The sequence below is a fragment of the Dendrobates tinctorius genome, unplaced genomic scaffold, assembly GCF_039654945.1.
Source record: "Dendrobates tinctorius isolate UK_male_01 unplaced genomic scaffold, ASM3965494v1 ptg000071l, whole genome shotgun sequence".
In the NCBI taxonomy this organism is placed as follows: domain Eukaryota; kingdom Metazoa; phylum Chordata; class Amphibia; order Anura; family Dendrobatidae; genus Dendrobates; species Dendrobates tinctorius.
The window spans coordinates 2,969,542-2,985,086 of record NW_027361739.1 but is presented as its reverse complement, the minus strand read 5'-3'; the positions used below and the strand labels follow the sequence as shown (position 1 = coordinate 2,985,086).

At 42.1% G+C, this 15,545-nt stretch overlaps 1 protein-coding gene across 5 annotated transcripts in view; it reads right to left on the bottom strand.

Annotated features, from left to right (window-relative positions):
• MARCHF10 (membrane associated ring-CH-type finger 10) overlaps positions 1 to 15,545 on the bottom strand; it is a 225,118-nt gene that overhangs the window by 8,701 nt on the left and 200,872 nt on the right. For all 5 annotated transcript variants that reach the window (XM_073582331.1, XM_073582327.1, XM_073582328.1 and 2 more), the window contains 2 exons: positions 14,668 to 14,777; positions 12,160 to 12,264 (listed from right to left, as the gene is read on the bottom strand). In XM_073582331.1, coding sequence (XP_073438432.1) covers positions 12,160 to 12,264; positions 14,668 to 14,777 — 215 coding nt within the window. The remainder of the gene's footprint in view (positions 1 to 12,159; positions 12,265 to 14,667; positions 14,778 to 15,545) is intronic.

The following is a 15,545-nucleotide window of genomic DNA, read 5'->3' as shown; positions in this document are numbered from 1 at the left end:
TTAACAATGGCCCTCACAGTCCCCTGATCTGAACATCATTGCAGTGCATGCAAAACGACCCAGGGATCTCACAGAGCTGGAAGGATTGTCCAAGAAAGAATGGATGAAAATCCTTCAAACAAGAATTGAAAGACTCTTGGCTGGCTACAAAAAGTATTTACAAACTGTGATACTTTCAAAAGGTGGTGTTGCTAGGTTCAATCCATGCAGGGTGCACAAACGTCTGCATCAACCCATTTTCCTTTTGTAATTTTTAAAATGTCAAAAATGCATTTTTTTTGCCTAAAATATAAAAGAAATGTTTCATTTTTAACTTTAGGCCTTTTAGAGATCATTTCATCTTCTACTTGCTTAACAGTTCCCAATAACAGTAATTTTGACGGTGCAGATGCCAATACATACACTTAGCTTAGAGAGGACCTTCGCCGAATTGATTGGGACAATGTCCTCAAAAATAGGAGCACAGAAAATAAATGGGAAATATTTAAATCAGTTTTACACACCCACTGCGAGCTAGCCATACCGTACAGAAATAAAAGGGCTAGGAACAGGAGAACACCAGTGTGGCTAAATAAGGATGTAAAAAGGGCAATAAATAACAAGAACAAGGCATTTAAGAAGCTAAAACAAGAAGGCAATGAAGAAGCATTACAAAGTTATAGAGAAAAAAATAAAATGTGTAAAAAAAACAAATACATTTAGCAAAAGTGGAAAGTGAGAGACTCATTGCTAACGAAAGTAAAACAAACCCCAAACTATTCTTTAATTATATAAACAGTAAAATGATTAAAATTGATGGTGTCAGCCCTTTAAAGAACAATGAGGGTGAAATCATAGAGAGCGATGTGGGAAAAGCAAATGTTTTAAATACTTCTTTCTCAACAGTGTTCACACAGGAAAAGGATTTGCCAGGGGAAATGCAGTGATTATGTAAACTCCCCATTAAGTATTACCTGCCTAACCCAGGAAGAAGTGCAGAACCGCCTTAGTAAGATTAAAATTGACAAATCACCAGGCCCTGATGGCATTCACCCTCGGGTATTAAGGGAGTTAAGTAATGTGATAGACAGGCCTCTATTCCTTATATTTAAAGACTCTATAGAAACAGGGTCTGTTCCTTTTGATTGGCGGCAAGCAAATGTGGCACCAATATTCAAAAAGGGGTGTAAAAGGGAACCTGGAAACTATAGGCCGGTAAGCTTAACATCTGTAGTGGGTAAAATTTTTGAAGGGTTTCTAAGGGATACCATTATGGAATATCTCAATGTTAATAAATGTTTAACTCCATATCAACATGGATTTATGAAGGATCGCTCCTGTCAAACTAACCTGATCAGCTTCTATGAGGATGTAAGCTCTCAAATGGACCAAGAAGAATCATTGGATGTCATTTATCTCGACTTCTCTAAAGCATTTGACACTGTCCCACATAAAAGATTGGTAAGTAAGATGAGAAAGCTTGGGCTAGGGGAAAATGTGTGTAGATGGGTAGGTAGCTGGCTTAGTGATAGAAAGCAAAGAGTGGTTATTAATGGTGCATACTCAGATTGGGCCAGGGTTACTAGTGGGGTACCCCAGGGTTCTGTATTGGGCCCCCTACTATTTAATATATTTATTAATGATCTAGTGGATGGCTTACACAGTAAAATATCAGTATTTGCAGATGATACAAAACTATGTAAGGTAGTTAACACAAAGGAGAACAGTTTGCAACTACAGACAGATTTGAGTAAATTGGAGAATTGGGCTGAAAAATGGCAAATGAGGATTAACACAGATAAGTGTAAGGTTATGCACATGGGAAGGAGAAACAGATGCTACAATTACTTACTAAATGGGAAACTGCTGGGGAAATCAGACATGGAAAAAGACTTAGGCATCTTAGTCAATACGAAGCTAAATTGGAGTGCCCAGTGTCAGGCAGCTGCCACCAAAGCAAATAGGGTCATGGGATGCATTAGAAGAGGTCTGGGGACACGAGATGAAAACACAATTCTCCCTCTGTACAAATCACTCGTCAGACAGCACTTGGAGTATTGTGTGCAATTTTGGACGCCGGTGCTCAAGAAAGACATTACTGAACTTGAAAAGGTTCAAAGGCGGGCTACTAAAATGATAAATGGAGTTGGTTCACTACAATACCCAGAAAGGTTCTCAAAATTAGGTCTATTTACTCTAGAAAAGAGAAGACTTAGGGGAGACCTAATATATATGTACAAGTATATCAGAGGGCAATACAGAGATCTCTCCAATGAACTGTTTGTACCAAGGACTGTGACAAGAACCAAGGGGCATTCTCATCGTTTGGAGGAAAGACAATTTCTGCACCAGCATAGAAGAGGGTTCTTCACGGTAAGAGCAGTGAGGCTCTGGAATTCTCTTCCTGAGGAAGTGGTGAAGGCCAACTCACTGAATGAATTTAAGAAAGGAATGGATGCTTTTCTTGTAACAGTATAGAAGGTTACGAATAACATAATATTATAGGTAGATGGTTGACCCAGCTTAGGGGAAGGAATTTTTTTCCCTATGGAGAAAATTGGCTTCTACTCTGTGGGTTTTTTGCCTTCCCCAGGATCAACAATGCAGAACAGCTGCACTAAAAATAGGCTGCACTAGATGGACATAAGGTCTTCCTTCAGCCTTCAAAACTATGTTACTATGTTACTATGTTATGTTACTTTTTCCCCATTATGTAGATAGGGGCAAAATTGTTTGGTGAATTGGAACGCGCTGGGTTAACATTTCACCTCACAACATAGCCTATGACACTCTCGGGGTCCAGACGTGTGACTGTTCAAAATTTTGTGGCTGTAGCTGCGACGGTGCGGATGCCAATCCCGGACATAAATACACACCCACATTGAGCTTTATATATTAGATTTATTATAAATTTTTATTTTTAGTACAAATCAGTGTTTTTTGTTATATTCATCTACTTTTTGCAACCCCATCCCTTGTGAGGTCACTCACCTACTACAATTGTTGTGATCCCTCAATTTCCCACTCCCTGTTTGTGTGCTTTGTCCCTGTCCATCAGCAGTTGCCACTGCCTAATTTTTTCCTTCCTAGCTTTTGGTCTGGGCCCCCATAGTTTCCAGATCTTCTGCACTCGTCAGGTATCATTATAGTCCAGAATCAGCAAAAAGTGGCCTGTAAATTGTATTCTCACATTGTTATTACCACTTTTGCGGGAAATCACCAGTTCCAGCTTATATTACTGCTGCCTGGATGATTATCGTCCTCCTATATCTGGTAGGAAACTGAAGTTCATACTTCAAAGAGACTCTAATAAATAAAGTAAGCCGGTATAGGATACATTAGATGAAGTTGTGTTGGAACAATTGACGATAATACAAATGCATCACTGTACTGATGGGTCTACAGAAAATCATCTAGTGTCCTCTATTCATGCCATTTTAAGGGAGTTTCCTAATGTAATATTTATAACCTATGGCATATATGGTCATTTTGAGAGACTTAAATAAATTAAATGTTTGCATGTTGGGTTAAAAAAAAACATTTTCTGTCTTTCACTGGACTCCTCTCAGTTCAGCTCATCTTTGATATGCTCTGTAATCATGAGGAGAGAGGAGTTTAGGAAGATACAGATACAAGAGTTACAAATAGTGATGAGAGAACGCGCTCAGATAAGGCGTTATCTGAGCATGCTCGTGTGCTATCCAAGTGTCTTCAGCGTGCTTGAAAAATATGTTCGTGTCCCTGTGGCTGCATGTCTCGCGGCTCTTCAACAGCTGCAACACATTCCTGTTTGTTAAGCAATCCCTGCATGTGTTGTGGCTGTCGAACAGCCGCGAGGTATGCATCCGCTGGGACTTGAACATATTGTTAGCACACGAGCATGCTCGGATAACAACTTATCTGAGTACGTTCTCTCATCAGTAGTTACAAGCTCTCTGTATGGCCGGGATCACACATGCGAGAAACACGGCCGAGCCTCGCATGTTAATACCCGGCACTCAGGAGCGGTCAGCTCCATGTATTGCTATGCGGCCGCACATTCCAATCTGAGTACCGGCGGCAGTGCTGGATATTAACATGCGAGACTCGTCTGAGTTTCTCGCATGTGTGATCCCGGCCTTAAAGTGAGTTCACTGACAGATTCTCAGATAACTTATTCTGCAGCAAGCCATAGACAGTGCAAAACAGGGTCTATAGATGGCAAATGGGGCAAAACTTTTAATGAAACCAAAGTGCAATAATTATTTTGGGCATGAAATACCTGCATTTAAGTGAAAAAATGTTTTCCAAAGGTATCCATATTTTTTAACCATTAAAAATGTGGATGTAAGCCATTCTTGTGTTCTCTCCCTGCTTTCATCTAAACGTAAGTTGAGAGACCACATCTTCACAGACCTCTCTCCTCTTAGAAAGTAGGTGTCTAGTTGCTGAACCCCTCAATTTTGGACACATTGGGCAGAATGGTTCCATTGGGGGGAGAAAGAGGGGCATCAAAATACCATTCTTTAGGCATTCAGAAAGAAGACCCTGATGGGGTGCCATACTGCACATGGCCATTTTCGAGGACAACTAGTGAATGAAATAGAAGTCACCCTGATTTAGAAATTGATGTAATATTTTCTAAACTCTCAGCTGCTTTTGGGACCTCAGTACCTGCTGAGACCTCAGACATCCACTTCATATACATAGAAAGAATTTATTTCCTGGTTTCCATAGGCAGCCAATAATAACCCTTCAGCATTATTGCTGCAGCATCTCCAGCCCTCCTAAGCAATACTAGCACCAAATCCGACGAAGTCCATTGTGCCCCTTGTTTTCTTATTGAAGACTTTGCAGCTGTGAAGGTGGATGTCTGATTAGCCGATAGGTGGGCACTATACTGGGAATAAACATGTCCAAAGAAGGTAGAATTCCTGCTCAAACACAAATTCTATGCATGATTTGTTTGACGTGTATAAGTCCATTATTTATACAGCCCCAAGTGCAGCTTCGGATGAGGCTCAGTGGAAGTCAATGTAAGGGGGGATTTTCTCTTTAACAAGATAAATGATACGGCAGAACATTTTTGCACTCATCATCAAATGTGTGTAAAGTTTTTTCTGAAGACTCCATGACCTGATATTTGGAAGACGGTCTAGATGGACCTAAAAGTCTAGAAACTATGTCAAGGTCACCCCGATTGTACAAAATGTAAGAGTAGTTTTCTACTTGAGATCCATTTGTAATAGTGAAAACACAACTTTCTTATATAGCTGAAAAAGCAATTTCAACACCATTTTTTCATAGAATATTGTACCTTTTTGTATTTAGTTATCTGTGTGTTTCTTTGTCTGTATTAAAGGAAATCTGCAGGATTTCAAAGTATATGCTCTTGTAGCTCTTTTAAGGACAAGCCCAGCAATACTGTGGCGCCCCGGAGGCTCAGTCGCCACAGAGGTACTGCACCTCCTTCTGAGGAGTAGTATCCCACCGTCCAGGTAAGGTGGAGACTCCTAACCACACTCCAACACCTGCACCCCACACCACAAAGTAGTGTAGCAAAGCACCTTCACCGGCTCCCTGCTTGGAGTATAGCAAAGCACCCATTGGTGGCTCCCTGCTTGGAACACGAAACGTGCTGGGAGGTGGGTGGAGTTAGTTTACATTACAAGGAGCGGGAAGAGTTTAGGAAGAGAGGTCAGTTGGTTAGAGAGTTGGAGAGGAGAAGATCCCCGGAGAGAGGGATGGAAGGATGGAGGTGCTGCAGCGGATCCCAGTGATCTGGGTCTGCTGGCACGGGAGAGGAAGAGAAAGAGTAACGTAGGCTGAAAGCCTGATTCTCCATAGAAGGAAAGATTAGCACGGAACGTGAGGAGTAAGAGAGAACAGAGGACGTGGGTTAGAAGAGCACCCTTCCTAGAAGTTCTAAGCGCAAGGCCGGGGCCCGGTCCCCGAGGTTGTATGGATACTAATGGTCCTGCAGCAGACACCGGAGGAAGAGAAGTAGTGACCACTTTATTCCCACACAAGACATGAGGGCACAACAGCAACTGGATAGTGAGCCGGGACTTAGCAAGGAGTCCCCGAAGCAGGCTACAGCTGTCTGCCGTACAAGTAGAGTTCATAGGAACATCGGACAGGAGGAACTCCAGTGTAACTCAGTACTAGGAGTACTTCACTTAAAGGCGCTATAAGAGGAGACGTTCAGCAAGGCACATATTGGCGGAGTGTTGGTAAGGAGTATTCCATCTGGCCGGGAGGTTGACTGAGTCCCTGGCCCGGAGGACACGGCACGGAGGCAGGCACCTGTTTGTACAACAGACTGTGAGTAAAGCTTTGGAACTACATGCCCTGGTGTCCTCCACTCATTCCTGCGAGAACCTGCCCAGCACTGCTGCATCCTCTGCGCCTGACACTACACCATCTGTGTGTCACCTCACCTACACTGCCCTGGGACTACAGCCCTGCCTGTGGAGAGCTATAACATCATTGCTGCACCACACCATCTGTCCCAGAGGAACTGTCTGCAGCGTCGGCTTACATTCACATTGCCGAACACCACAGGTGGCGTCACGAATCATTTATAAACTTTCACTACCACAAGCACACTGAAACAACCCCCCATTTACAATGGGCGCCCAGGGCCACGGGCCGGGTCACAGCTGCCGTGACATCTCCCAGTGAAGCTCATAGGGCCCGGTACCGAGTACCCCACAGCCCTGGGAGGGCAACCCAATACCTTTTCATGGCCAGTCCATTCTTCCATCACTGAGAAATCACTGTTTGGATTGATATGGAAATGAGGCTGAAGGACTTTGTTAGACCTGAAGCCTCTTTCACTCCAGCTCTATTTCCCGCCCATAGCTGCCTCCTCCTGCTTGACTGATGATTTCTCTTTGTTCCAGTGTATAACAGAGAAAGTGGCCAAGATGGCTGTCAGATGAGCAGTGGATCAGCCGACAGCCATCTAGTGTGCATGGCAGGCTTTAATCCATATAAAACGTTCATCTTTAATGTATTAATCCTTACTCGTGTTTAGAACTCATGCAATCAACACGCAATTGGGGTGCTAGATGAACCTTTGGCATTGTCCCTGGGCTCAGTGTTTCACCTTGGTTTGAAGCTTCTCAAAGCCTTTTTTGCAGTGTGACACTTGTGATTTGTTACCCAGTGAGGTTGGGGTCTGTAAGAGTTACATGTACAAAACCATTTTCCAAATGAGAAATATGGAGTGGCTAACTGTTTTACTGCAGTGGTGTCTATGGCTAGTTTCACACAAGCGTTTTGAGGCGCAGCGGACGCTCGCCGTGAAGCTCCGCCCCTGCTGCGTCTCCTCCGGTCAGCTCCGCCAATAGGGCGCATGACACTGCATGCGGCCTGCGTACCCTATCTTTAGCATTGGGTACGCAGGCCGTGCGCAGGTATGCTTTTGCCGGAGCATGCGTCCTTTTGACGGTGCGCCGGCCTCACCAAAATGCAACACGGTGCGTTTGGCGCAGGTCAGCACACCGTCAAAAGGACGCATGCGCCGGCAAAAGCATACAGTTGTGGCCAAAAGTATTGACACCCCTGCAATTCTGTCAGATAATACTCAGTTTCTTCCTGAAAATGATAGCAAACTCAAATTCTTTGGTATTATTATCTTTATTTAATTTGTCTTAAATGAAAAAACACAAAGAATTGTCCTAAAGCCAAACTGGATATAATTCCACACCAAACATAATAAAGAGGGTGGACAAAAGTATTGGCACCGTTCGAAAAATCATGTGATGCTTCTCTAATTTGTGTAATTAACAGCACCTGTAACTTACCTGTGGCACCTAACAGGTGTTGGCAATAACTAAATCACACTTGCAGCCAGTTGACATGGATTAAAGTTGACTCAACCTCTGTCCTGTGTCCTTGTCTGTACCACATTGAGCATGGAGAAAAGAAAGACCAAAGAACTTGAGAAACCAAATTGTGAGGAAGCATGAGCAATTTCAAGGCTACAAGTCCATCTCCAAAGACCTGAATGTTCCTGTGTCTACCGTGCGCAGTGTCATCAAGAAGTTTAAAGCCCATGGCACTGTGGCTAACCTCCCTAGATGTGGACGGAAAAGAAAAATTGACAAGAGATTTCAACGCAAGATTGTGCGGATGTTGGATAAAGAACCTCGACTAACATCCAAACAAGTTCAAGCTGCCCTGCAGTCCGAGGGTGCAACAGTGTCAACCCGTACTCTCCGCTGGCGTCTGAATGAGAAGAGACTGTATGGTAGGAGACCCAGGAAGACACCACTTCTTACCCCGAGACATAAAAAAGCCAGGCTGGAGTTTGCCAAAACCTACCTGAAAAAACCTAAAACGTTTTGGAAGAATGTTCTCTGGTCAGATGAGATAAAAGTAGAGCTTTTTGGGCAAAGGCATCAACATAGAGTTTACAGGAGAAAAAAAGAGGCATTCAAAGAAAAGAACACGGTCCCTACAGTCAAACATGGCGGAAGTTCCCTGATGTTTTGGGGTTGCTTTGCTGTCTCTGGCACTGGACTGCTTGACCATGTGCATTATGAAGTCTGAAGACTACCATCAAATTTTGCAGCATAATGTAGGGCCCAGTGTGAGAAAGCTGGGTCTCCCTCAGAGGTCATGGGTCTTCCAGCAGGACAATGACCCAAAACACACTTCAAAAAGCACTAGAAATGGTTTGAGAGAAAGCACTTGAGACTTGTAAGGTGGCCAGCAATGAGTCCAGACCTGAATCCCATAGAACACCTGTGGAGAGAACTAAAAATGGCAGTTTGGAGAAGTCACCCTTCTAATATCAGGGACCTGGAGCAGTTTGCCAAAGAAGAATGGTCTAAAATTCCAGCAGAGCATTGTAAGAAACTCATTGATGTTTACCGGAAGCGGTTGGTCGCAGTTATTTTGGCTAACGGTTGTGCAACCAAGTATTAGGCTGAGGTTGCCAATACTTTTGTCTGGCCCATTTTTGGAGTTTTGTGTAAAATGATCAATGTTTTGCTTCATTCTCTTTTGTGTTTTTTCATTTAAGACAAATTAAATAAAGATAATAATACCAAAGAATTTGTGTTTGCAATCATTTTCAGGAAGAAACTGAGTATTATCTGACAGAATTGCAGGGGTGTCAATACTTTTGGCCACAACTGTATGTCACAGCTTATGTCATTCCGTTCAGTATTGCTAATCCCCTGTTATATTAGTATCTTTTGCTTTGCTTCCAGTTCACACCAAAATGCTGATCTAGCGGGGGACAGGTCGTGTGGCCTCAGTGTTTATGTATATCAGACGTGTTGGATTTTTTAGGGTTTTGCGTGATTGCAGTCAGTATCTTTTCTGTCCTGTCCTATCTAGACAGTTTGGGCCCCATCATTTGCTCACTCTATTTTCTGTCTGCGTTTGTGCCTCATCTTGTCTCACCGACAAAATATATGTTTGGGGGCTATCTATTTCTTTGGGGTTCTACTCCGGGGCAGTTTAGCTTTCCCATTTCTTTCTTTAGGCTTAGTTTATTCTGTGGCTGTGCCGAGGCATCTAGGGCATCGGAGGCACGTCCCACGGCTAGTGCTAGTTGTGTTGTTAGGTTTAGGGGTCTGCAATCCGCTAAGTTGCCAACCTTTCTGGTTTCCTGGTTGCTTAGCTAATTTCCCGTAATCCTCCTCGGTGCCCAAATCATAACACCTTCCCCTCTGACACTGCATTCCTGGCTGTTGATGACTTGATTGTACAACCTCTCTACTACCCCTTAGCGGTGTTTGTTCAGCTCTACAGGTCTTTGCTTGAGGTGAGCTCCTGGTACCTCCTTTCCGTGCACTCTGGTAGCTGTCCCTGTATTGCACGACACGGGGCTTGTGAAATTATTAGTGATCAGCGGACGTGCTCGGATAACGTGTTATCCCAGCATGCTTGGGTGTTATCTGAGTATCTTGGACGTGCTCGGATAATATATTCAAGTTCCTGCGGCTGCATATTTTGTGGTGGTAGACAGCCTCAACACATGCAAGGACTCGAATATACACTGCTCAAAAAAATAAAGGGAACACATCCTAGTACATTGTGTTTGGTTAAGTGTTCCCTTTTTTTTGAGCCGTATGTTATTCGAGCAAGACCAAGATACAGATACTCGGATAACATCTAAACACGGTTGCTCATCATTAGAAATTATATATCTACAGGATATCTCTCTATTTATAATCTATCTATTACACACCTAATATCTTTCTATGTCCTTAAATAACATTGCTTTATTAGTTTGTAAACTAGTTTTAAGTTACATACAGCATTATGGTATGTAAAAGATGATGTTAAAAACCTATTACGGTACATACGGGTTGTATATGCATGTCATACGGATGCTAGGTGAGAAAAAGAATTGCACACACGAATGACATACGGAGTGGCATACGAAGGACACTCGCACGACACTCGTCCAACTTTGCACGGTGAACATTGGAGCAATTTTTCATACGCTGATATGAGTGAGGCCTTATTGTTATTATTTTACTGGGGGAGAACGTAAGAATTCAAAGGGTCTTGTCCGAGTTGCCAACAAAACCTTTAAAGCAGTCATATATAAATCTTATCAGTTCAGGTTACCGCGTTCTTAAAAGCTAGAAAATGCATAGTTATCTTTTCCCTACTTGACGACTGCCAAATGTTCCTTTATGTTAGAAGTTCTGCAATTGTTGCATCATTTTATCCATAAAAAATAACTGAATCCATTTAGACGTGAAGGAGTTGTGGAGACAGAACCTCACAGATCACACACAGATACTGGTCTGGGCCATGACATTAATGTTACATGTCTGAGAACTCACGTACCATCTGCACAGTCTGATCGCTGATGTCAAATTGCTAATTTTTTTTGAAAAGAAGGTAGGCCTGCACTATTAATATTTGCAATCAAATTAATGGAGTAACATATGGAAAATGATAAATATTATTGTTTAAAGGGAACCTGTCACCAGTTTTGTCATATGTAAACTAAAACTATCAAGTTATTCAGCGCCTGTGCTACATTCCATAAATGCATATATAACCCCCTTACTCTACATGTATAGCCCCTAAAACCCTTTATAAGTTCTCCTGCACTTTATGGTAATTTGGTTGGTCTGTTCCAATGGGCATGGTCTGGGCCTCTCCATCCCTCCTTCCGACTGCTGATCAGCATCCTGCTTTTTTAATTGATATGAATGACACCTCGTGCCATCCACATTGCCAGACGAAATCTTTATTCCTTCAATTACAGGACTTTATTCTGGCTGTGTGTTTATTTACCATATCTTATCTTATAAACGCCTCTCCATTACTAGTCTGTGGGCTTGATGTCATCAGACAATACAAAGGTGACATCAATCCCACAAATCTTCCCACTTGCCACCGCTACAGGGCAAGTGGGAAGAGCTGGGCAAATGGCCAGAATTGGCACATCGAATAGATGCTCTTTTCTGGGTGGCTGAGGGCTGCTATTTTTAGGCTGTCCATGGTCCCTTACCAGCCTGAAAATACCAGTCCCCAGCTGTCTGCTTTAGTTTGGCTGGTTGTCAATAAGGGGCGGGACCCCAAGCCATTTTTTTAATTGATTTAAATAATTAAAAAAACAGCATGGAGAACCCTCTATCCTTGATAACCAGCCTTGCTAAAGCTTACAACTGTGGGTTACAACCCCTAGCTACGAATTTTATCTGGTTGGGTATCAAAAATACAGGGTTTTTTTTAAATTATTTATTTAGGCTGCAGGCGCTGGCTGATGAATGCTACCATCAGCCGCTGCCTGCTCTCGCTGTTATTAACAGCAGCAGACGTTGGCTGATGGGAGCAGAAGTCCCATCAGCCGATGCCAGTGTTTACCTCTGATCACAGCTGCGGGCTCATGCTGTCATTTGACAGTGTGGGAACCGCGGCTGTCTGACCGGCGGTAACGATTTTATGACAGCAAACACTGCAAATGACAGCGTGGCAAACACTGGATGTTTGGGTCCCTCATTCAAGTGAATGGGGTTCGGGTTCAAATACTGTTCTGGTACCCAAACCCAAACGTTGTTTAACTGCTTGATCGAACCTGCCGGACCCGAACATCCAGGGGTCCTCCCATCTCTATTTATATCCTCCACCCGTTATGTAATAAAGGAATAACTTTTCAGCAATGGGGTGTGTGCCACAGTTTTGACTATTTTTTTTCACTTATACAAATGTATTCACCTCAGATATCCGGTCTCGAGAGTGTGACAGCTGCAGTAGTTCTTCATATCTCTGCTGATAGAGGTGAAGAAGTAGCACCAGGTACAGACTGGGATTTAGTGTGGCCTGGACACACAGAGAAATAGTTATATTAGTATGTTAATAATCTACTGATCCACATAATAAGACATATACAGTGGGGAAAAAAAGGATTTAGTCAGCCACCAATTGTGCAAGTTCTGTTTGAGGATGTGGACAGGTGTCTTTTATACATGATATCAAGTTCAAACAGGTGCCATTACTACAGGTAATGAGTGGAGGACAGAGGAGCCTCTTAAAGAAGAAGTTACAGGTCTGTGAGGGCCAGGAATCTTGCATGTTTTTAGGTTCCAAATACTTATTTTCCACCATAATTTGAAAAATAAATCTTGCCAAATCAGACAAGGTGATTTTCTGGATTTGTTTTCTCATTTTGACTCTTATGGTGTCGTCTACCAAAGATGTCAATTGCACAATTGGTTGCTGACTAAATACTTTTTTCCCCACTGTATAATATATCGACACATATAATGTCAGAGAATCTGTAAGATTATCCAATGCATAGAGATTAGTAAGTACATCTGCACCAACGAAATATCCTTTCCCTATTATTCCATAGGGTGTGCTTCATGTTCTAGTGTGTTGTACGTACAGTGGGAAAAATAAGTATTTGCTATACTGCCAATTTTGCAGGTTTTCCACCTACAAAAGAATGGAGAGGTCTGTAATTTTTATCGTAGGTACACTTCAACTGTAAGAGACAGAATCTTAAAAAAACAAATCCAGAAATCACATTGTATGATTTTTACATAATTATGCTTTTTCTTGCATGACATAAGTATTTGATACGGTAGAAAAACAGAACTTAATATTTGGTACAGAAACCTCTCTGCAATTACAGAGGTCAGATGTTTTCTGTAGTTCATCACCAAGTTTGCACACACTGCAGCAGGGATTTGGTCCACTCTTCCATGCAGATCTTCTCCAGATCTTTCAGGGTTTGGGGCTGTCGCTGGGCAACATTGAGTTTCAGCTCCCTCTAAAGATTTTCTATAGGGCTCAGGTCTGGAGACTAGCTAGCTAGCTAGGCCATTCCAGGACCTTGAAATCCTTCTTACGGAGCCACTACTTAGTTGCCCTGGCTGTGTGTTTTGGATTATTATCATGCTGGAAGACCCAGCCATGACCCATCTTCAATGCTTGTATTGAGGTAAGGAGGTTGTTGGACAAAATCTTGACCCCATCCACCCTCTCTTCGATACGGTGAGGTTGTCCTGTCCTCTTTGCAGAAAATCACCCTCAAAGTGTCATATTTCCCCACCATGCTTCACGGTTGGGATGGTGTTTTGGGGATGTACTCACTCTTCTTCTTTCTCCAAAGACGACAAGAGGAGTTAATACCAAAAAGTTCTATTTTGGTCTCATCTGACTACATAACCTACTCCCATGCCTCCTCTGGATCATCCAGATGGTCATTGACGAACTTCAAACGGGCCTGGATATGTGCTTGTGTGAGCAGTGGGACCTTACGCGCCTGCAGGATATTAATCCATGATGGCATAGTGTGTTACTAATGGTAATGTTTGAGACTGTGGTCCCATGTAATTGACCAGGTCACCTGGTGTAGTTCTGGGATGATTCCTCACCTTTCTCAGAATCATCCTTGCCCCACGAGGTGAGATCCTGCATGTAGCCCCAGACTGAGGAAGATTGACAGTCATCTTGTGTTTCTTCTATTTTCTAATAATTGAGCCAACAGTTGTTGCCATTTCACCAAGCTGCTTGCTTAGTGTCCTGTAGCCCATCATAGCCTTGTGCTGGTCTACAATTGTATCCCTGATGTCCTTAGACAGCTCTTTTGTCTTAGCCATGGTGGAGAGGTTGGAGTGTAATTGATTGTGTGGACAGGTAACGAGTTCAAACATGTGCATTTATTACAGGTAATGAGTGCAGAATAGGAGGGCTTCTTAAAGAAAAACTAAACAGGTCTTTGAGAGCCAGCATTCTTGCTGGTTGGCAGGTGATCAAATACTTATTTCATGCAATAAAATGCAATTTAAATATTTAAAAATCATACAATATGGTTTTCTGGTTTTTATTTTTAGATTCTATCACAGTTGAAATTTTTCTATCAAAAATATTACAGATCTCTCCATTCTTTGTAGGTGTGAAACCTTGCAAAATCGTCAGTGTATCTAATACTTATTTTCCCCACTGTAAGTAAATGTACCTACTCCCTCCTAACCAAGAAGATTCAAAGCTCATGTTCCAGCCTTTTAAGTAAAAAATTTAAAAAAGTACAGAGCCTCAGGGTCCACAAGTAAAGCTAAGTGTTCTAAGGTACATTATTTTGCATGTGATACACGCTATTTGTAAGCACATGTTATGGATGCAGATTTATTTCCTTTAAATAGTTATCAGTCACTACTTCAGGACCTTGGACCCTCATTCACCCCCTATGCCCTCGGTGTAAATCGTCATCATTGTCACCTGAGTCTCCTGGTGTTTTCTGTAATGCTCACTCAAGTCGAATCCTTCAATTTCACACTTCACCTTGTTTTTGCACATCTCACACGTACTTACTATGTTCAGCTCTACGCCTGGAAAAGAAATAAAGAAATGCATTTGTCAGGCTTTTTATCCCCCTTCAAAAGGATCTCGTCACCAACAAAATACTATAAATGCTGCCATTTCTCTTTAATACCTTATGGAAATGTAAAAATAAATTGACAATTGGCTGAGACCCTTCCCTTTGTCTAAAAGTAGGTATCCCTACAAAATCTGATACTGTCATCACTGAATGGACTGTGTAAGATAATGGAGTGACAAGATCCATTGAAAATGGGATTGGTAACACCCATTTTTCAATTTATCTATAAATTTTCAGTAGGAATAAAAGGTACAGCAAAACGCAGAATTCTAAGACAAATGCTTCAGCCAAATGATCCTCCTTTACGAGGTCACCATCGATTCAGAAGACCAAAAGAGAAGATAACTTTCCCCCCTCCAGTACTATTTAAGATAAGAGAAACCAAACCCCTTTAAAATCTTAAACCTTTATTAGATATACATATAAATACTACCAAATCCACAATAGCCGCTCAGCATGAAAAGTATTAACACAAATATTTTAATTTTATATTGTAGGTAGGTGATCAGGAGTAGTAGTGTAAGTACAACACAAGAACAGGTATTAGGTTTCAACAGGTAGTAAAGTTAGTACGGAAAGTATTCAGACGCTTTTAAATTTTTCACTCTTTGTTTCATTGCAGCCATTTGGAAAATTCAAAAAAAAAAGTTCATTTTTTCTCATTAATGTACACTCTGCACCCCATCTTATCTGAAAAAAATAGAAATGTAGAACTTTT